General features: G+C 38.7%; 1 protein-coding gene across 3 annotated transcripts in view; it reads left to right on the plus strand.

Annotated features, from left to right (window-relative positions):
• RELN (reelin) overlaps nucleotides 1-22,921 on the plus strand; it is a 511,932-nt gene that overhangs the window by 470,121 nt on the left and 18,890 nt on the right. For all 3 annotated transcript variants that reach the window (XM_044245854.1, XM_044245853.1, XM_044245852.1), the window contains exons 51-60: nucleotides 1,414-1,568; nucleotides 2,826-3,040; nucleotides 5,429-5,606; nucleotides 7,784-7,959; nucleotides 8,112-8,218; nucleotides 9,473-9,715; nucleotides 10,198-10,373; nucleotides 18,451-18,524; nucleotides 19,345-19,506; nucleotides 20,223-20,380. In XM_044245854.1, the coding sequence (XP_044101789.1) occupies nucleotides 1,414-1,568; nucleotides 2,826-3,040; nucleotides 5,429-5,606; nucleotides 7,784-7,959; nucleotides 8,112-8,218; nucleotides 9,473-9,715; nucleotides 10,198-10,373; nucleotides 18,451-18,524; nucleotides 19,345-19,506; nucleotides 20,223-20,380 (1,644 nt within the window). The remainder of the gene's footprint in view (nucleotides 1-1,413; nucleotides 1,569-2,825; nucleotides 3,041-5,428; nucleotides 5,607-7,783; nucleotides 7,960-8,111; nucleotides 8,219-9,472; nucleotides 9,716-10,197; nucleotides 10,374-18,450; nucleotides 18,525-19,344; nucleotides 19,507-20,222; nucleotides 20,381-22,921) is intronic.

The following is a 22,921-nucleotide window of genomic DNA, read 5'->3' on the forward strand; positions in this document are numbered from 1 at the left end:
ATGCTAGAGCTAACCAGGAAACTTTCAGAGGAAGAGACCTATAAAATCAGAGTGTATCGTGAATTAGATGCAACTTACAGAAATGTTCCATTCCTAAACTTTCTGGAATAAAATCATACTGTTAAAGACACCTGTCTCAGAAAGGACATTGTGGGCGGGGGGTGTGTGTGTGTGTGTGTGTGTGTGTGTGTGTGTGTGTGTAGATGTGTACTTGTGTGTGGTTGAGAAATAGGAGAGACGATAGGATGTACCCTGCACTAATCAGGTCATAGTCTTGTTGCCTACATTTTCCTTGGACTCTTACAAGCCTGTTTTTAGTCACTTAGTTGAGGTATAATTGACGTACAAAAAGCTGTTGTTATTAATGTATACAACTTGATGAGTTTGGAGATAAGTATACACCCAAGAGACCATCACCACAACCAAGGTCACAAATTGATCAATCACCTCTTAAAGCTTCTTCACACAGGCACCCCCCCACCTTTTTTTAACCCTTTTAGCAAATTTTTAAATATACAGTACAGTATTGGCCCTCTGTACTATAGGCCCTCTATTGTAGATCTCTGGAACTTATTGTCCTGTATTCCTGAAACTTTACGCATGCCCTTTGACTGACATTTCTTCCTCTCCTCAACCCCTAGTAACTGCTATTCTACTCTCTGGTTCTACAAGTTTGAATATTATAATTTATTTAATTATGCAGATTACACTATGAGTATTTCAGTAGAAATAGCTAACTTCCCTATCATATTACTAACAACTCTTTGTCCTTTAAATCCTCCCTACAAGTTAAATATTTATCAGAAAAGAATTTGGGGGCACCTGGTTGGCTCAGTGGGTTGGGTCTCTTCCTTAGGCTCAGGTAATGATCCCAGGGTCCTGGGATCAAGTCCCGCGTCGTGCTGTCTACTCAGCAGGGAGCCTGCTTCCCCCCTCCTCTGCCTGCCTCTCTGCCTACTTGTAATCTCTCTCTCTGTCAAGTAGATAAATAAAATCCTTAAAAAAAAAAAAAAAAGAATTTATATAGGGACACCTTGTGGGCTCAGTAGGAGAGCATGTGATTCTTAATCTTGGAGTCATAGCTTGAGCCCCACACTGGGTGTATAGATTACTAAAAATTAAGTAAATAAATAAAATTGGTATACATGTCCCTTTGCTTTTCATTTATAACACATACAATACACTTTTTCCTAAATGTAGACTTACAAATATTGGATAGTAGGTATATCTCAACCTCCTGGTATCCATGTTCCTAAAATGGTATGTTTATATTGGTGTTTTTCCTGTGGATTGTATGTAAAGTAAGAGAGCTTTCTACTGAAAACAATCTTGCATAGAGTGAAAAATGGCTTCAAGTAATTTTGCTATGAATTTGTCATAAAATAAAACAAATAAAATTTTTCTTCATTTAAGTGAATGAGCATTGGCTATTCCATGATGATTGCACAGTAGAAAGATTCTGTGACTCCCCTGATGGCGTCATGATTTGCGGCAGCCATGATGGAAGAGAAGTGTACGCAGTGACCCATGACCTGACTCCCACGGAAGGCTGGATCATGCAGTTCAAGGTGAAAATGTTATGGTTACATAAATAACCATCCACTAGCAATATAAAAATGAAAAAACAATTTGTAGAGATAAAGATCATACATTTCACTGACTTAATCTCTACTTTGAAAAATAAAATGTATCTTTCAGTAATGTCAATCTCAACTATATTTAACTTAATGATTAAAAGTGATTAAGATCGGGGCGCCTGGGTGGCTCAGTGGGTTAAGCCACTGCCTTCGGCTCAGGTCATGATCTCAGGGTCCTGGGATCAAGTCCCGCATCGGGCTCTCTGCTCAGCAGGGAGCCTGCTTCCCTCTCTCTGCCTGCCTCTCCATCTACTTGTGATTTCTCTCTGTCAAATAAATAAATAAAATCTTTAAAAAAAAAAGTGATTAAGATGATTTTACTTCTGAACTATGCCAAGATAAAACTTTCATAAATGTGTTTCTCCTCAGGATTAAATACTGATAGAGCAAAATAGTGACAATAAAAATGTAGGATACTGAGTCCAGTTTCCCATAATCATTATACGTTAGCCAATTTCTTCCTTTAAGAGAAGCTTAAAGCTATTATGGTCATAATAACGCTTTTTTTTTTCTTACAAGAGCATTTTAATGTTTCTAGAGAAAGAAAATTCTGGAAAACAAAGGCATGATTAGCATTAAAGCTAACGTCAGTTTTGGCCAAGATTTTATGTCAGCCAATTTGTTTTATGTCAACCAATTACTATCTCACTCCACCGTATTAACAACAAATGTTGCAGTATATCTCTCTGCGTCAACAAAGGGTATTGTGCCTTATTAGAAGTACCTTCTGTTATCACTTCATTGCATCTTACTTGTAGTTGAAAGTGATTTATGGAGAGTCATAAATTGTACAACAAAATAGTAAACTTGGAAAAGCTGATAGCAATCCTTCTTGATCGAGTATTCTGCCAGATGGTAGTGCCAGACCATTAGCACAACAAACAACAATTTGTGAGAGTGGGCCCAAGCCTTCCACGGCAATCAGCCAGCCATGGCAGAAGCACAGCTTTCAGCTTCTCTCCAAAGTCCCTGCACAATATATTTGGCACTTTCTATAATTTGTCACCTTGGGCAACCACCTCACCTCCCCCGTCCATCAGCAGAGCAGATAATGAACCTGGAAATACAGGATGAATGTGGTTGTAGCATCTATCAAGTGATCAGAAACTTTCTTGTTGCCAGGTCCTAAGAGCAGAAACATGTAATACATTTTTAATCATTTGACAATCTTTCTTTTCTGTGTATTAGATCTCTGTTGGATGTAAAGTATCTGAAAAAGTTGCCCAGAATCAAATTCATGTGCAGTATTCTACTGACTTCGGTGTGAGCTGGAATTATCTGGTCCCTCAGTGCTTACCTGCAGACCCCAAATGTTCTGGAAGTGTTTCTCAGCCATCTGTATTCTTTCCAACCAAAGGGTGGAAAAGGATCACCTACCCACTTCCTGAAAGCTTAGTGGGGAAGTAAGTAGAAAATTAAAATAAAGCCTTGTTCCAAGCATCCAGAAGTTCATTAGGGCTACCTGTTGAGCCTGAAATTTTATGTAATTGTGGGTAATAATACTCTCTTACTCCCAACTCTAAAGGTTCTTTAATTGGTGACCTCCATGATGAGCTACCTTGAGGAGACCTCAAGTTTTAATCCTCAGACTTGGGCCTTGGCAGGCCCTGTCATTTCCCATGCTTTAATTCCTGAATGTGGGGACGGACCAATAGTGATAGTCTTAGAACCACAGCAAAAGGTGTATGCTTCCTCATGAATCTTGTAGACTGTGGTCCACCATGCATCACATGCTTTCCATATTACTGCCTTGTCACTCCATAGATGGAACCAGGAGCAAATCCTAACTTGTCATGATGTTTGTACAAATCGTAATTTTTCGTGCTGTCTTTGCAAGTGTGGTTTGTAGATTTCATTTTTCTCTTACCAAAGCATTACGTTATGCACCCGCAGTGAAAAGTCATTAGCCTGGAGCAGTGGTGAGCCAAGATGATTCAACCGTTCCCTGAGAAGTCTGTGGCTAAGTTAATTTAAAGCAATTCCAAAGGATTTCCCTTTAACTATAAAATTGGGGGGCGGGGGTTGGAGATACACTAGAGAAAATGACAGGTATACCTCCATCATATGAATCATAGAGACTGGCTAAATGCAAAATCTTCTTATGAAACAATTATGATCTATGATCAGAGCATATAGAACCTTTAAATAAGGTGCTTGCACTTGGCTTTGCCAGTCTGCCATAAATATCATTAACTACATGATCACTCACTGTTTCCTGCAACAAATCTGAAAGGCTTCATCAGTTAACATGCTGGGAAATTAGATCAGGATACTTTCCGCTGCAGGTAACAGAAAACCCAATCCAAGTGGACTCAATTAAAAATGAAATGTTTTATAGCTCTAATGAAAAGACAAGGATAAGTGAACTCTAACATGGGTTGATTCACAAGCTCAAAAATGTCCTCCAGGACATTGTTACTTCTTCCCCTTTGACTCTTGCTGCACTATCCCCACACTGGTATCACACTCAGTCCTCACGAACATAGATCGCTTTGAGAAAACTTAAGCAGAATGCATCCTTACCTACATAAGGTTGGTAAGAGAAAGGAAGAGAAATAGAATTGCATTTCTTTCAGAACCAGAGCAACTACCTCCTTGCATCCCGTTGGTACATATTAGCTCAGGAAAGCCCATCCCTGACTTAGCCAGTGGGCTGGAGAAGTTCTGTTACTCGTATGACTCACCTGGGGTGAATGGATGATGGGGAGCGACCATAAGGTCACTGCTTCATTTACCCCTCCCGTTCTCCCTCTCTCTTTTTATAATGATATATAACTTACATTCATTAAGATGCACACATCTTAATTTTTTAGCACAATGAGTCCTTACCGTCGTGTAACCCGTGTGACCACCCCATAAACCAAGATACAGAACATTGACATCACTCCAGAGAGTGTCCTCATGCCCTTTGAACTCTTACACCAAGACAGTGCAGCTTATTTTTGTATAGAGTTAATTATGAGGCTTGTATTTTCCCCAGAAGACAGAGAAGAGCAAAGATGAAATCAAAATCTCAGGGAAATTGCCCTTTTAAAAAACCCTTTCAGGGCGCCTGGGTGGCTCAGTGGGTTAAGCCTCTGCCTTCGGCTCAGGTCATGATCTCAGGGTCCTGGGATCGAGTCCCGCATCGGGCTCTCTGCTCTGCAGGGAGCCTGCTTCCTCCTCTCTCTCTCTCTCTCTCTCTCTCTCTCTGCCTGCCTCTCTGCCTACTTGTAATCTCTCTCTGTCAAATAAATAAATAAAATCTTTTAAAAAAAAAACCCTTTCAGAGTTGTTTTCTAATTAGCAGAGTTCTTCTGAGAATATTGGTTATCTCTGGGGGTTCAGAAGTTGCTGTTTCCTGACCAGCTGAGGACTGTGTGCCTGCTGACAGGTGTTTGTCAACGGAGTCACTCGTCTTCTGTACAATGTCAGAAATGGTACTTAATGGGTCTAAAAAGCAACACAACCCCTGGACTCCAGCTCATAACCAGCTTAATTTACGATAGTTACAGTTTCGTGTTTTAAAATATTCCTGTTGCTTGAAGTAGAGATCCCACTGCATTTTCATTTTGTTTTCCGAGTTTGCTCACAGAGCATAAAATTTAAATGAAACTGGCTTTAGTGTTCCTCTACTAGAAATAGCTAATAGTGGTCAGAAAACATTTTTTTATTTACCCATTTCATCCTGCTGCAATCATCTTAAATATTGGTTTTTTTTTTCCTCTTGAGCACTGAATGTACACATAGGAAAGTGGACCTGAATCAAGTTAACATTGGTTCTCATTCCTTTGTTTTTGTGTTGTCTATAGTCCAGTAAGATTGAGGTTCTATCAGAAGTACTCAGATATGCAGTGGGCAATCGATAATTTCTACCTGGGCCCTGGATGCTTGGACAACTGTAGAGGCCATGGCGATTGCTTAAAGGAGCAGTGCATCTGTGATCCGGGATACTCTGGGCCCAATTGTTACTTGACTCACACTCTAAAGGTAATGTTAAAGTCACCAAAAGAAGCGTTTACCCACACTACAGGTCATGCCTGAAGAGACATTGTGTGAGACTAATACTTCTTAACAGCATTCTTTGGGGGCCCCAGGAAGTAAATCCTTTGGATGGAAACTAAAGAATATGCCTTGGGTTTCTTAGAGCCCAGAATATTAGGATCGAGTCTGGTACAACTTATCAGTTCATAAAATTAACCAGACTGTATCAATTAAAGAACATTAATACTCTGCTTTTTTTTTAAAGCAGACTCTTGGTTTGAAATCAATATTAAGTCCTCTTCACATTTTCTGTAGATGGACAGTTTGAAGGAGGATGCTGATGTTATGAAGCAAATAACCCAGATCCGCTATCACAAAGAAACAAGTTTTGAAAAATGACTAGACAGTACCTGCATTTTTTTAAATTGAATTATAATTGACATACAATGTGATTTTAGTTTCAGGTATGCATCGCAGCGATTGGATAGTACTGTCCATTACTCGGTGCTCACTGCGATAAGTGTAGCCCTCATTATGTCACCAACCAACATTATTACAATATTATCATTACCTGAATTTTTGTTCAGAAAATTCAGGGCTCTGATGACTGCAGCTGAAACATGGCTGTGTATTAAGAATAGAGAGGTCATTCTTGGAAACTTTCCTGTTACGTCATTATTTACTGTGCAAAGTAAATACAGTTGCCCAACACAGTTGCCATATATACACTCTGTGTCTGTGAACAAATATAGTGCATTCGTCATTGCAATAACAGAAAAGCGATTAAGCCAAAAAAGTACAAATGGCTGAAATCAAACATGTAAGTGGCAAATGATGTAAACCAAACCTGTTCTGTCATTTTTTTTCTATAAGAGCAACAACTTCGGAATTAATAAGTTAAAAAAATAACATTGGAGCAATGCTCACTTGTTTCTGAAGCTGTTGGTCTATTTGTTATCAAATGAGATTATAATATGAGAAACCTAGCCCTAGATAATGAATTAACTAAAAAAAGTCTAGTTTCTTTCATGAGCATTCAAATTTTATTAATATTCCTCAGTTGGATAAAAAATTATACAAGTTCTGAGTTTGAAGAGAGTCCATTTAAATCATTTTAACTACACAGTAAGACACCAACTAGACAACTCATTGAAAGAAATGAAAAACTATAGTTTTTCTCTATACAGTTACTGCAGTTGCAACTGTGACAAATTGTTTTAATGATACATCATTTCTGTCATTTACGAAACAAAAAACAAGAATTATACCTCAACACAGTGCAAAACTACTATGGACAAAATGAAGGTACCATGGTCAAAATGAATAGAAATATCAAGATGTTTACTACGATGTGAGGGGATGAAATAATTTCACATAAAATGTAGCCATAACAAACCCTAATATTTTATTTATCTACTCTCTTTGGAAAACAGACTATTCCTGATTGTTGGTCATTCTCAATTAAGATAAACTGGAGATATAGGGGAAATATTCCAGATTTTGAGTACTTATCATCATCATCCTGAATCTTGAACCTGATAAACACGTAAAACCTGACTTCCAAAGTTGATCTTCTTTTGATTCATACAAAAAACTTTGGTTTCAAACATCCCTGTCTAACCATATAGACCTTCCTCTAGTTCACAGAAGCTAGAGGGTCCTGGTTGCTTAAAGCAGTCTCCAAGGTAGGGGGCACACACTCCTGGGAGAAAACAGAACAATCCATTGAAAAATGTTAGGGGAAAAGAGTGCTTGAACATCCATTTTATTTTATCTTATTCCTTTACATTTTCATTTTTTGTGCATGTTTGATATAATAAATTACAACTGTACTTCTATATATAATATAAGTAGATATATATATATTTGGAGAATACATGCTTAAGTAACTTCACAAATAGGAGTGTTACTATAGCCAACTTGGAATTGTTTTATTTTATGATTCTTTCTAGACTTAAAATTCCAATGACTAAACATTATTTAATCACTTTAAATGTTCATAATATATGATGTAAAAGAACATTGTAGAGAAATATCAGGGTTTTTTTAATATCTTTGCAAAAGCATTTGAAATTGGCCCTATTTTTTTTAAGTCCAAGATGAAACTACAATGTCTAAATTATTCCACAGTTATTATCTGAAATTTTTACCTTTAACCACATCCCACTTATTTTTTTTCCCAGACTTTCCTGAAGGAACGCTTTGACAGTGAAGAAATCAAGCCTGATTTATGGATGTCCTTAGAAGGTGGGAGTACTTGTACAGAGTGTGGCATTCTTGCTGAGGACACTGCGCTCTATTTTGGGGGATCCACCGTAAGACAAGCTATTACTCAAGATCTGGACCTCAGAGGGGCCAAGTAAGTCATTTTTTGTTATTTTAATCACAGCATCACAAGTTGGCCCCCAAAGGAAGGAACGCACTTATGGGAGAAGTTGTTATCCAGGACTGGAGTAGACCACTTGTTCTAATTCACTGTTCTGATGGATCATAATGTGTGTTTGCATTCAGATTCCTGCAATATTGGGGACGCATCGGGAGTGAGAACAACATGACCTCCTGCCATCGGCCCATCTGCCGGAAGGAAGGCGTGCTGTTGGACTACTCTACCGATGGAGGCACGTTTCAGGGGTGAAAGCCCTGGCTTTCAGATTCCCAGTTGACATCCAGTGCCCCTCAGAAAAGTTTCTGCAAACTTTTGCTGCCTTTGCAGTGAGAATAGCAAAAATCACAGAGAGAAAACTGCAGATCTTAGTCACATTACATGAGACCTGTGTGTTCCACAGAATCTACCCACAAGGGGATAAGAGAGAAATCACACTAAAAAATAAGCTCCACACTTTATGAATAAAGAAAAAAATCTGTGTAACTAAAGTTTGATTACAAATGGTACAATTCAGAAATAAATTTGGTATGGTTTCCAAGTAAGATCATTTTAAAAACACTTTTAAAACTTTTGTGTGAGCAATAAATAACAATAAATCTAGAAGAAAACTTTATTGTGAAAGAAGACAGTCTGAATTCATGAGTTTTTCAAAGAATATTTGAATAAAATTCAGTTGTATTATTTTGAAGTAGCTAAAACCAGGCCAAGAATACCATGAAAGTCCTTAGAAAATGAATTTTAGCAGATAGGTATCACTTGACTGACTAGCAGAGATATTGATGGACTCAGTGTTTTAGGGTATTCAAAAGTGTTTCCTTAAGTAATTTAAACATCCACCTACAGTCTTATCAATTGATAAGAGGAAAACTTATCAGTCCAATGAAATAAAAATTGCCTAGATTTAAAATAGCTACATTAAAATGTTAAATTCCAGGGCACCTGGGTGGCTCAGAGGGTTAAAGTCTCTGCCTTCGGCTCGGGTCATGATGCCGGGGTCCTAGGATCAAGCCCCACATTGGGCTCTCTGCTCCACAGGGAGCCTGCTTCCTCTTCTCTCTCTCTCTGCCTGCCTCTCTGCCTACTTGTGATCTCTGTCAAATAAATAAATAAAATCTTTTTAAAAACTACATTAAAAAATAAATATAAATAAAATGTTAAATTCCTAGGAGTTCCTGTCCAGAAACATGCAAAACATGGATGTATCTCATTATTTATGAAAAAGAATACACATAGCAATCTAGAACAAAATGTTAGGAGCAGAAAATATGTAATTTTTATTTTTGGCCAAATATTTCTAACTACCCTTCCTCTCATACCATCAGCCTGGTTTTTGAAACAGTAGTGAGCATTTATATTAAAGTCAATGAAATCAATTATTATTTTCCAGTCGAAGATTTCTTTGGGAAGCTTATGGTAGCTGCAGTCTACTGTTGTTTGGGGGAGTTTTTTCCAGATATGTCACTATGTTGTGTATTTGTTACTATAGGAATTACTTGGACTTTGCTCCATGAGATGGATTACCAGAAATACATCTCTGTTAGACACGACTACATACTTCTTCCTGAGGATGCCCTCACCAACACAACTCGACTTCGCTGGTGGCAGCCTTTTGTGATCAGCAATGGACTCGTGGTGTCTGGAGTGGAGCGTGCGCAGTGGGCACTAGACAACATACTGATTGGAGGAGCAGAAATCAATCCTAGCCAACTGGTTGACACTTTCGATGATGGTAAGGATTTTGTGAGCCTTTGCCTGCTTATGTCTTTAGGTGAGTTACTACGTGAAAAGCATTCAGAAAATACCTAGCACATATTCACTGCTCAACAAATGTTAGCTGTTCTTTTACCCAGTGGTTTATAAATCTTCAATATTAACTGTTTGTTGAATTGTCAACTGAGAATTTAATAAGTTCTGTTAAAGACAAAATGTCTAGTTATAAATATAAGTTGAAATTTCAATATCCGGAAGAATTTTCATTTCTTTAGGAATTTCTGCACCACAGAGATGCACATTGCATTGTTTTAAGAGTGTGTCAAAAATGCCGTAATGGTACAAGTCAACCAGACTAGCAGTTACATTTTTTAACTTGGTTAATCATTATGTGAACATTTAATAATATCTTCTAAATTTTATTGATCACCTTGGATTTATATATTATACCCATTACATAGAAATCATTCTTGCCACATTGCTTCCAATTTCCCTTGACAGAAGGTACTTCCCATGAAGAAAACTGGAGTTTTTACCCTAATGCAGTAAGAACAGCAGGATTCTGTGGCAATCCATCCTTCCACCTCTACTGGCCGAATAAGAAGAAGGACAAGACTCACAATGCTCTCTCCTCCAGAGAACTCATTATACAGCCAGGATATATGATGCAGTTTAAAGTAAGGGGAAGTCGCTCCTCCAGACATTGGGGGCAGAGGATGGGGAGAATGCTTAATTGAACAACTCTAAGGAAATGACTGATTTCGTTCGTTAAAAGAGACTTTATCTTATGAATAAAAGAAGTAATCTTTAGCAAAGGCCTTTATCAGATAGGATTATTTGAGCACAGATAAAATCAATTAGTTTGTTGGGACATAGCAAGAAATGTAACTATATTGTATTTCATATATGTAATCTTGAGTTCAGTTTCCCAAACCCTGGAAATGAAAAGCTTATAGAGGTACCCCGGCCTGCTCTGCCTATTTTTCTTTCTCTCTCACATACACACAGTTTCTGTATCTCTTACTCTACGCTGATTTCATATATTAAGCCACTTTCTATCCTTCTCTATCATGCCTGGTTTTTTTTTTTTTTATCTCTGACTTCTAAACACAAACATATACAGTAGCCCACTTGGAACTCCTCCAAATCCTCATTTAAAAAGGACTCTCAAATATTTTACATGCATATTTTATTCATAAAGGAGAGTAAAGGGAAAGTCATAGGAGATCATTAATATTCAGATAATCAGAGAGAAAGCAATATCAATTGATGTTTTTCTCTTTATAAAACATTTTTTGAAAAAGGGTATTACAGAAAAATGCTTTGTTACTCAAAAACAATTGGTTGTTTATTTAAAACATTTATTAAATGTTTGGGGCGCCTGGGTGGCTCAGTGGGTTAAGCCTCTGCCTTCGGCTCAGGTCATGATCCCAGGGTCCTGGGATCGAGCCCCGTATCCGACTCTCTGCTCAGCAGGGAGCCTGCTTCCACCTCCCTTTCTACCTGCCTCTCTGCCTACTTGTGATCTCTCTATGTCAGATAAATAAAATCTTCTTTAAAAAATTTATTAAATGTTTTAAAAAGATGTCCTTCAATTATGGTTAATAGTAAGAATCCTTTCTAGCAGGAATAAAAATGTATTCACAGCTGGTAGGAGAGAAAAATAGGGCGCTATTATTTAATGGGTATAGAGCTTTGGATTTTGCACGATTTAAGAGTTCAGATCTTTTGCAAAAAAGGAGGGGGATTAGGGATGTTCAGTGTTTTCCTCAGCTTTCTGTTAAACTTTCCTTCAGAAACTAAAGAGTGAGGGAATCTCCTCAAATATTACCACTCTATAGGTCTATCCTTAACTAAGTGGCATAAAGGATGCTGAAGGTCATGTCTGGTGTTACCCCCCCCCTAATTCCAAGCCACCTCCTTTAAGAGTGAAGATTTTCCCTCTAGCAGGCCCACACCAGGCCCTTATCAAAGTTGTCATATTTGATTAAGTTGGTTGGAGCCTCCTGTCTTTCTGCCTCTGTCAACCCAAACTGAAGAGATGGACATCATCTTCTCTAACCAAATCCATTTGTTTAAAAAAAAGAAAAAAGTTCATCCCCAGAAATGTAGTACTTAAAGTATCACCAACACTCCATTTTTCTAAGTCACCAACAATTTTCTAAACTTCACCCATTTCTTGCCTTTCCTTTCTGATCTGTACCCCTGGGCACTGTTGTCTTTGCCCTCCACTGCTGGGGCCATCATGCTCTTGTTTTCCACTTGTTCTCCAGCTCTGAGTTCTCTGCCAGTTCTCCTCTTTCCTCCTTGGAATCTACTTCTGCTTCCTTTTTGGCTCCTCTTCTTCCTCTGACGCTCTAGATGTCAGCATTTTGCAGTACTTCTCTGCTCTCTTCTCTCTTAGATAGTCTCCCCATTGGAAATTCCATTCATCCTTTGGCTTCTGGGACATGTTTAAGACCAGCTCCCAGACCTGCCTTTCCAACCCTGACTGATTCACCAACCATTAATTCAGTACTTTTACATTCTGTGTACATTCTTACACTTTCATTGTCCGGCATCTCAGCTCGCAGCGGCAAACAGTGAACTTCATCTCCTCCCTCTCCCTACCGGTTCCTCTTTCTGATTTTCCTGTTTCTATTGATGGCACCACCTTTGACTTACTGATCAGCTTTAAAAGTTGAAGTAGTCTTTGATTTTTCACTTTTAACTTTTCACATCTAACCAGCTACTGCAGCCTTCTAATTTCCAGTGTGCCTGGCACCCTTCCCATCTTCTCCGTTTGCTATATTCCCACTTGCACTCATTAAATCAGTAGTCCAGTAACTAGTCTTCCTTTCTGCTCCAACCTGTCCTTCAACAGCACAGCCAGACTCACCTTTACAGAGCACAGCTCTGAGCACATTACTCCACTGCTCATAAACCTTTAATGGCTCCCCATTGCTTATCAAATTAAGGTCAAAAGCCAAAGACTACAGTTCATGGTCTACCGAACTCACTAATCCGTCTCACATTCTCTCCCAGTATTCTGCACCTTCTACAGCTGGACCAAAACATAGCTCATGCTCTCCTATAGACATGACACAGCGTCTTCCCACCTCTGTGTCTTTGCTCATGCTCCTCCCATCTAAATGTGTTTCTCCTACCTCCACCCCTCACACTCTTCCCATTCTCCAGAGGCAGCTCACATGCACCCTATTTGGTTAACTCTTTTCTGTTTTGTTTTAGTTGAAGTATATTTGACATTTAACTTTGTGCAGATTTAATTTGTACAACATGTTGATTTGATACATACATATATTGTCATATGATTGCCATTGTAGTGAGAGCACCTCTATCATGTCACGTAATTATCATTTCTTTCTTGTGGCTGGAATAATTAAGATCTTCCACTTCTGATGAATTATTTTCCAATCCATTTAACCAAATACTGTCTCTCCTTCATAAGAAGCACCACACCATTTTAGTTATATCTTTTATGATTTCCTTTCTCATTATTGGAATATGTTTCTTACTCTCTCTGAAGCCAGGGCTGTTTTATTCATGAGTGTGTGGCCTGAAATTTTTAGCACTAACGTTCCCCTGTATCAGCACTAAAATAGGACATGTTAATAATTAGATGATTAGGACTTAAATTTAAATTGCCAAAGTTTTATAGCAATATTAATGATTCAAACATTTAATTCATATAATGTGGAAAGCTCTTATTCATATGAAAATGGAAAAACCACAAGAATAGAAATTCGTGCCAGAAATGTAGTAGCCTCAGGAAGTTAGGATATCAATGAAAATGTCTTGAAGCAGTCATACTTCGAGTTTCTTTGCATTAATTCTCCAAGTGTTACTTTGCTTTCGGCTAAATTTTCTTCCCCAAATTTATGATTAATATGTTGTTATATTTATCCACTAAATAGAAATAGCACTTTTTTTGTTTGTTTTATTGCTTAGTCATGGATCTCATTCTGTTTACAGCCAGCTCTGATTGGTATGGAATGCCTTTTTTTCCTGGAGAGGCATCTGACTCTTAGTCTTACCAAAACTGCCAAATTTGGCAAGTAGAAAAAGCTGAAGAGCAATAGCATAATCCAGAAATGTTAAAATTAACTAGCTAAAATTTTAAATGTTAAAATTAACTAGGCAAAAATTAGGCCTGGAAAAAAAAAATGGAACCTGGTCATTTCTATACAAAAACTTTTATGTCTTTGAAAAAAAGACTTTTCTCAAAGGTTAATAGCTTGCTCTTTTAACTTTTTTGTTTTTATTATTGAAGTATAATTGACATAAAATGTAATGTTAGTTTCAGATGTACAACATAGTGATTTGACATTCTGTACATTACTCAGTGCTCACCACTATCTTAAGTCACTTCCAGTGTTATTACAGTATTTTTACCCATTTCATCCATTCCCTCTATCCCCCTCTAGAAGTCACCAGTTTGTTCTCTGTATTTTTAAGTCTGTTTCTGTCTGTTCATTTGTTTTGTTTTTTAGATTACACAAATAAGTGAAATCATATGGTATTTGTCTTTCTCGGTCTTACTTCACTTAGCATAATACACTCTGGATCCATCCATGTTTTCACAAATGGCAAGATCTTATTCTTTCTTATGGCTGGGTAATATTCCATTGTAGATATACCCCATATTTTGTACATTCATCTGTTCATGGACATTTGGATGGCTTCCATATCTTGGCTATTGTAAATCTGCTGCAGTGAACATAGGGGTGCATATATCTTTTTGAATTAGTATGTTCATTTTCTTTAAGCAGTGGAATTATTTGATTATTGTGTGTTTCTATTTTTAATTTGTTGAGGAACCTCCATACTATTTTCCATAGTGGCTGTACCCAGTATAGATTCCCACCAATTGTGCCCAAGGGTCCTCTTTCATCCACATCCTTACCAATACATATTATTTCTTATCTTTTGATACTACCCATTCTAATTTGTGTGTGGTGATATCTCATTATGGTTTGATCTGCATTCCCCCAATAATTAGTGAGATTGAGCATCATTTCATTTGTCTGTTGGCCATCTGTATGTCCTCTTGGGAAACATATTCAGGTCCTCTGCCCATTTTTTAAACAGATTTCTGTTTGTTTGTCTTGAATTGTGTAAGTTCTTTGTGTATCTTCGGTATTAATCCCTTACCAGATATATCATTTGCAAGTATCTTCTCCCATTCAGTAGGCTGCCTTTTTGTTTTGCTGATGGTTTCCTTCATTGTGCAAAAGCTTTTTATTTTGGTGTAGTCTGAATAAGTTAGTTAGTTAGTTGGTTTTGCTTTTTTTCTCTTCCCCCTGGCTGATGTCCAAGAGATTATTGCGTATGTTTTCTCTTAGGAGTTTGGTCTCACATTTAGGTCTTTTTTTTTTTTAAAAAAAAAAAAGATGTTATTTATTTATTTGACAGATAGAGATCACAAGTAGGCAGAGAGGTAGGCAGAGAGGGAGAGGAAGGGAAGTAGGCTCCCCGCTGAGTTCAGGCTTGAGCCCAGGACCCTGAGATCATGACCCAAGCCGAAGGCAGAGGCTTTAACCCACTGAGCCACCCAGGCGCCCCTCACATTTAGGTCTTAAATCCATTCTGAATGTATTTTTGTATATGGTTCAGAGAGTGGTCCAGTTTCATTCTTTCACATGTTGCTGTCCAGTTTTCACAACAACGTTTGTTGAAGAGACTATTGTTTTCCCATTTGGTGTTCTTGCCTCCTTTGTCATAGAATAATTGATCATGTAGACGTGGTTTTATTTCTTGACTCTCTATACTGTTCCGTTTTTCTGTGTGTCTGCTTTTGTGCCAGTACCATACTGTTCTGATTACTTCAGCTTTGTGGTCTATCTTACAATCTGGGATTGTGATGCCTCCAGCTTTGTGCTTTCTCGGGAGTGCTTTTGCTATTTGGGGCGTCTTGTGGTTCCATACAAATTTTAGGATTATTTGTTCTATTTCTGAAAAAAATGCATTTGGTATTTTGATAGAGAGTCCATTGAATCTGTAGATGCCTTTGGGTAGTATGGACATTTTAACAATATTAATTCTTCTAATCCATGAGCATGGTATGTTTTCTCATTTGTTTTCATCATCTTCAATTTCTTTCATCAACATCTTATAGTTTTCAAAGTGTAAGTATTTCACCTCCTTGATTAAATTCCTTCTAGATACTTTTTTTTGTGTAATTGTAAATGGGATTGTTTTCTTCGTTTCTCTTTATCCTACTTTGTTATTATCATATAGAAGTACAACATATTTCTGTATATTAATATTGTACCCAGCAACTTTACTGATTCATTTTTCAGTTCTAACAATTTTTCGGTGGAGTCTTTAGGGTTTTCTATAGATAGTATCATGTCATCTGCAAATGGTGACAGGTTCACTTTTCCTTTCCAATTTGGATACCTTTTATTTCTTTTTCTTGTCTGATTGCTACAGCTAGAATTTCCAATACTATGTTGAATAAAAGCAGTGAGAGAGGAAATGCTTATCTTGTTCCTGATCTTAGACAAAAAGCTCTCAGGTTTTCCGCAACTAAGTATGATGTTAGCTGTGGATTTTTCATATATAGCCTTGTTAAGTTGAAGCATGTTCCCTCGAAACCCACTTTGTTGGGAGTTTTTATCATGAACGGATGTTGAATTGTGTTCAGTGCTTTTTCTGCACCTATTGAGATGATCCTATAGTTTTTATGCTTTCTCTTGTTAAAGTTACATATCACATTGCCTGCATTTCTGGAATAAATTCCACTTGATTATAGTGAATGATTCTTTTAGTGTATTGTTGAATTTAATTTGCTAATTTTTGTTGAGGATTTCTGCATTTACATTCATAATTGCTGGCTCAGTTGGTGGAGCATGTGACTTTTTTTTTAATATTTTATTTATTTATTTGACAGGGATCACAAGTAGGCAGAGAGGCAGACAGAGAGACAGAGAGAAGCAGGCTCTCTGCTGAGCAGAGAGCCTGATGTGGGGCTTGATCCCAGGACCCTGAGATCATGACCTGGGCTGAAGGCGGAGACTTAACCACTGAGCCACCCAGGAGCCCCAGCATTCAATTTTAAATCTCAGTTTTAAGTTCAAGCCCACGCTGGCTATAGAAATTACTTAAAAATAAAACCTTTAAAAAAAAAAAAAAGAGGGGGCTCCTGGGTGGCTCAGTGGGTTAAGCCTTTGCCTTCAGCTTGGGTCATGGTCTCAGGGTCCTGGGATCGAGCCCCACATCGGGGTCTCTGCTTAGCAGAGAGCATGCTTCCCCCTCTCTCTCTGCCTGCCTCCCTACCTACTTGTGATCTCTTTCTCTCTCTCTCTCTCTCTGTTAAACAAAATCTTTAAAAAAAAAAAAAAAAAGAGTTTATTGGCTGGGATGCTTGGTATCTCAGTCAGTTTAGTTTCCAATCTTGGTATTGGCTCAGGTCATGATCTTAGAGGTGGTGGGATTGAGCCCCACATTGGGCTCTGTGTTTAGCAGGGAGTCCGCTTGAGGATTCACTCCCTCTGCCCTCCCCCCACTCACATGTGCTTGTGCTCTCTCTTTCTCTCTCATAAATAAATAAATCTTTTTTTTTTAAGAATATTGGCTTGTAGTTATAGTTTTCTTTCTTTTTTTTTTTTTTAAAGAATTTTATTTATTTATTTGTCAGAGACAGAGGGAGAGAGAGCGAGTGAGCACAGGCAGACAGAGAGGCAGGCAGAATCAGAGGGAGAAGCAGGCTCCCTGCCGAGCAAGGAGCCTGATGTGGGACTCGATCCCAGGACCCTGGGATCATGACCTGAGCCGAAGGCAGCTGCTTAACCAACTGAGCCACCCAGGCGTCCCATGTAGTTTTCTTTTTTTGTAGTGTCTCTGTTTGGTTTGGGTATCATGTTAACGCTGGCCTCGTAGAATAAATTTGGAAATTTTCCTTCCTCTTTTATTTTTTGGAATAGTTTGAGAAGAACAGGTATTAAGTCTTCTTTGAATATTTGGTAGAATTCATCTGTGAAGCCATCTGAGAGGGCTTTTGTTTGTTGGGAGAGTTTTTCATTATTGTCTCAGTTTTGTTACTTATAATCAGTCTGTTGACATTTTCTTTTCTTCCTGATTAGTTTTTGGAAGAGTATATATTTCTAGGAATTTATCCATTTCTTCCATGTTGTCTTATTTTTCAGAATATAATTTTTCATAGTATTCTTTTATAACCCTGGTATTTCTGTGATGTCAGTTGTTATTTCTCCTCTTTGATTTCTGATTTTATTTGCATCCTCTCTCTTTTTCTTGAGGAGTCTAACTAAAGGCTTATCAATTTCATCATTTAAAACAACCAGCTCTTGATTAGAATAAATACTTTTTTTAAAAAAAGATTTATTTATTTGACAAAGAGAGACACAGTGAGAGAGGGAACACAAGCAGGGGGAGTGGGAGAGGGAGAAGTAGTCTTCCCTGCTGAGCAGGGAGCCTGATGAGGGACTCAATCCCAGGACCTTGGGATTATGACCTGAGCTAAAAGCAGATGCTTAATGACTGAGCCACCCAGGCGCCCTGAGAATTAGTGCTTTTTTTAAACCTTGATTCTCATCTTCACACAAAGTTGCATATTTTTAACGGAACTCAAAAAAAAAAAAGTAATATTGGTATTCTGGCAGCTTGCTCTGTAAAAACTGCTCTGAATATTTGTTGATTTCCCATTAGAGGCATAATTTAGAGAGAGGGATTTAATTAATTAGTGACAGGTATTTAATCTTCCCTGTACACACTTTTCGTTTATGTTTGTTTTAGATTGTGGTGGGTTGCGAAGCTACTTCCTGTGGTGACCTTCATTCCGTAATGTTGGAGTACACTAAGGATGCAAGGTTTGTGAAATCATTTTGGAATAAATTTTTATGTTCTTCCAAACTTGAATACAACTTCAGATGGTTGTCTATTTTTAAAACAACTACAGGGGAGCAACCTTTTATATTAAAAGTACAGTTTATGTTTATTTCACATGTATTCATTTCCCTTATATAAAACTTACATGAATGTCTTATTTTCATAAATTTCCTTTAAACTCAGAAAACTCATTTTCCTACTAGACTGGCTGCAAGCCAACAAATTTTTTTTGTCTCTTAAACTAAGTAAGAGACTACGTTTGTCCTCAAAGTGGATTTCTCTTTTATTCATGTTACTCATCTTCAACCAACCTTAATGAGAATTAAAATCAATGCAAGATCTAAATATGCTGCAGCCAGAGTCACATGTCTTGAAGCCTAGTAAAAGTCTGACCCAGTGCAGTTACTTTATTGGGATGTTGAGAGTCCTGTCTCCCGCCACCACTTTTGAAAATGAATTATGGAGAGTTAAGTTTGGGTAAACAGAGAGTTTTGTCAATCAACTGCAGGTATATTTCTGGTAATAATACCAGTGGGAGGAAGCCATTAGAATGCAGTAGTGGGCATGCTATTATTTTATTCTATTATCTGTGAATATATTCCTGTGCTTGTAAAGAGTTATATCTTGTTTGAAATTATTTTCAGTTTTACTTTTCATTGTGTTTATAAATATAAACAGGAAATAGAAAACTTACATAAAAATACCTCAATTTAACCCAACCCCAAAGGGTTACTTTGACATTAGTCAAGTCATCTATTTCCTCTTAAGAATTGTCTACCATAATTTATGTGGTTTCCACAGGTCTGATTCCTGGCAGCTCGTTCAGACCCAGTGCCTTCCTTCCTCTTCAAACAGCATCGGCTGCTCCCCCTTCCAGTTTCATGAAGCCACCATCTACAATTCTGTCAACAGCTCGAGCTGGAAAAGAATCACCATTCAGCTGCCTGACCATGTCTCCTCCAGGTAAATTGCATACGAAGGTAAACTTGGTGGGATTATCTGGCAATCTCTACAGAGCTCCTGTAGTGACATTCCATTACAGCTGTGGTACCCACTCCCTCCTTTCACCAACCCATGTCCCCATATGGCAATGGCATGTCCCAAGAAGAAATAGGAAGACATAGGATCTTGTCTGTAAATGCTACAGATCTCAGATTTGCTTTGGATAAAATAGCACAGCACAAGCCAAGCTCAATCACAGACACTCAAAGACCTGGAGTTAGCACCGTATCTGCTCAAGTGTTCTGTGATTCCCAAAGGCTGCACTCCTCATCCCATATACAGATACCCTGGGGTATGCAGGGCTGGTTTGATTACACGAAGCCACAGGCTAAACATGATAGAGTGCAGTCTTCCTAGAGCAGCATTCACTTTACTCAAAAATTTGGAAAATAATATATATACCTCAATAAGAAAAAGGGACACAAATTGATTATGGAATAGAATAGGAAATTCACATCAAACCCTCAGGGAAGGTACAAGCTTCCAGAATGGCATTTTGGGAGATATCCCCAGAGTCTGAGGGGGTACATGTTCACTCCCATTGACTTGGGTGCTTTAAGGAGAAGCTTGGGGGCATCCTTTTCTCAGAAATAGTCCCCAGTTCCAGGGCTGGAAGAGGGACACAGCCACAGGAAATAACAGGCTATTGAACCCTCCTGCTCTCTCTGGACTTCTAGTGCAACACAGTTCCGCTGGATCCAGAAGGGGGAAGAAACGGAGAAGCAAAGCTGGGCAATCGACCACGTGTACATCGGAGAGGCTTGCCCCAGGCTCTGCAGTGGGCACGGATACTGCACCACGGGTGCCGTCTGCATCTGTGATGAAAGTTTCCAAGGTCTGAATCCCAGGCTGTCACTTTTATTTTTTTTTATTTTTTATTTTTTTATTTTTTTTTTTAAAGATTTTATTTATTTATTTGACAGAGAGAAATCACAAGTAGATGGAGAGGCAGGCAGAGAGAGAGAGGGAAGCAGGCTCCCTGCTGAGCAGAGAGCCCCATGCGGGACTCGATCCCAGGACCCTGAGATCACGACCTGAGCCGAAGGCAGCGGCTTAACCCACTGAGCCACCCAGGCGCCCCAGGCTGTCACTTTTAATACAAAAGACCATGAGGCTCTCCTCACATCAACACCTATACAAAGACCATCAGGAGGGGCGGGGCACCTGGGGGAGCTCAGATCATGGGATCTGGGTCCTGGGATCGAGTCCAGTATCGGGCTCCCTGCTCAGCAGAGAGCCTGCCACTCTACCTGCTTGTGCTCTCTCTGTCAAATAAATAAATAAAATCTTTTTTTAAAAAAGTTTAAAAAAGCAAAAGGCCACGAAGAAAGAAAAACTCCAGCCCTGAGGGATTTGGGGTGGATGACACACCCTTTGATCACAGCGTTCTTTATCTTTGGAATGAAGTGTCAAGGATAATTTTCTGCCGTGTTCCTTAAAGTATTTTTTAAATGCAGAATTCTGAGCACCTGCCTGGGTGGCTCAGTCAGTTAGGTGGTCGACTCTTGATTTCGGCTCAGGTCATGATTCAGGGTCGTGAGATGGAGCCCCATGTCAGGGTCCACGCTGCACGTAGAGCTCATTTAAGATCCTCTCTCCCTCTCTCTCTGCCCCTCCCCCTGCTCGTGCACGCTCTAAATAAATAAATAAATAAAATCTTTTAAAAATAATATAAAATCCAGAATTCTATAGCACTTCACATTCCCCATTCTCTATATAACTCCCTGCCTCAACCACTACCCCCAACACTTTATGTTCACTTCTGGGCCTCTTTCCTTCCTGTCCTGGCTGCCTATCCCTGGATACTTTGCCGGTATTCCTTCTTTCTCAGTCTCTCCAGTAGCAGCTGCCCCATCCTCCCAAGATATAGCTGATGATTCAATATATTCTGTTTTCTAGGTTGCTTTCTCTCTTTCTCTCTCTCTCTCTCTCTCTCTCACACACACACACAAATACACATACACACACACACACACAAAAAAAAAAACACCTTTTTACTGCTTGGGCTTCTAGAAGCCAAGTATATGATTTGGGACTGATTATCTACTCAACCCCTAACATCATAGGAAACTGTTTCCTTGGCCTGAGAGAAGGCCTGCAATCTGCTTTCCTCTGATGCAGGGTTTCCAACAGGTTTCTGTTGTTACAGAGTCTACATAATCACCATAATATCCTCAGTGCCTAAAACTTGGCATATAGCAATGCTCAGTGAATCCTTTTTGAATGAATTCTTACATTGCCTTGTACTTTACTATTTACACAGTGTCCCCCTATTTATTCAGCAGTCATTTACGACTTATGATATCCCCATAAGATAGCTGTAAATATAATTATTCCCACTTCATGGGTAAAGAAACTGAGACTCAGGGAACTTAAGTGACTTGCCTAAGATGACACAGCTAGTCAGTGTCAGAAAGATGACCATTACTCAGTTGTTCTTTCCAGTCAACCTTGCTTTCTCTCATAACTGGGAGATTAATCCAAAGAGGAGCAAAATTATATATACAACTTCCCTAATGGTAAGTTTTTCCAATGGAAAAATCCACAGATTTGACTTCTGGAGTAGAATATAGTTAGATTTCTTTGTTGATGCTATTTCCTGGCCTCCAAATGAAATGAGTATGATTAATGTACACGACTGCACATCTCTCTTGTCAGAAATTACTTAGCCGTGATCTCTTTCCTCTGGTCTCATTACCACTGAGACCACCTGTATCTGTCCATGTATTAGCTGGACACCTTGAACTTTAGACACATGAACAAATCATATGTCTCACAAGGAGTCCCAGATGTCTGGAATTTGCCCTCTCCCCTGATCCCACAGAGCTAGAGCCATGACCTTTTGATATAGAACTATTATAGATGTTTAGGGAAGTTGTGCTGTTCAAATCAAGGGCGAATGCAAACACATACACATTTGCTAATGTTCTCTCTTAAATGCCAACATTTCAACTCAGTGCTCTCATCCTTCTAGTCTATTCACTACTCATTTATTTATATCATCTTGTTATTGCATATCTTACATGTGCTAAGTATTGTGTTAGGTGCTAGAACCCAACAATGAATAAAATGCAGACTCTGCTCTCAAGACTCAAGTATAGAGCTGGAAGAACAAGAACATGATTTATCCTATTTCCTGCTGCAAAGGCATGCTGGGGAGAAAGAAATTAGGTTGGCTTCTCATGCCAGGGTGAGAGCTCTCCTGCAAGACCCACCATTGGTAAACTTGTAGGCCAGATGCTGGGTATTTACACAGTCGATTCATGTGAGCAGTAAGTACATTAGCCCCTACACAGTGTAGCACACATTCACTCAGAGAAAGTGGGATTTTTTTCAAGAACATAAGCCAGGGGTGCCTGGGTGGCTCAGTGTGTTA

This window comes from Neovison vison, chromosome 4, assembly GCF_020171115.1.
Source record: "Neovison vison isolate M4711 chromosome 4, ASM_NN_V1, whole genome shotgun sequence".
In the NCBI taxonomy this organism is placed as follows: Eukaryota; Metazoa; Chordata; class Mammalia; order Carnivora; family Mustelidae; genus Neogale; species Neogale vison.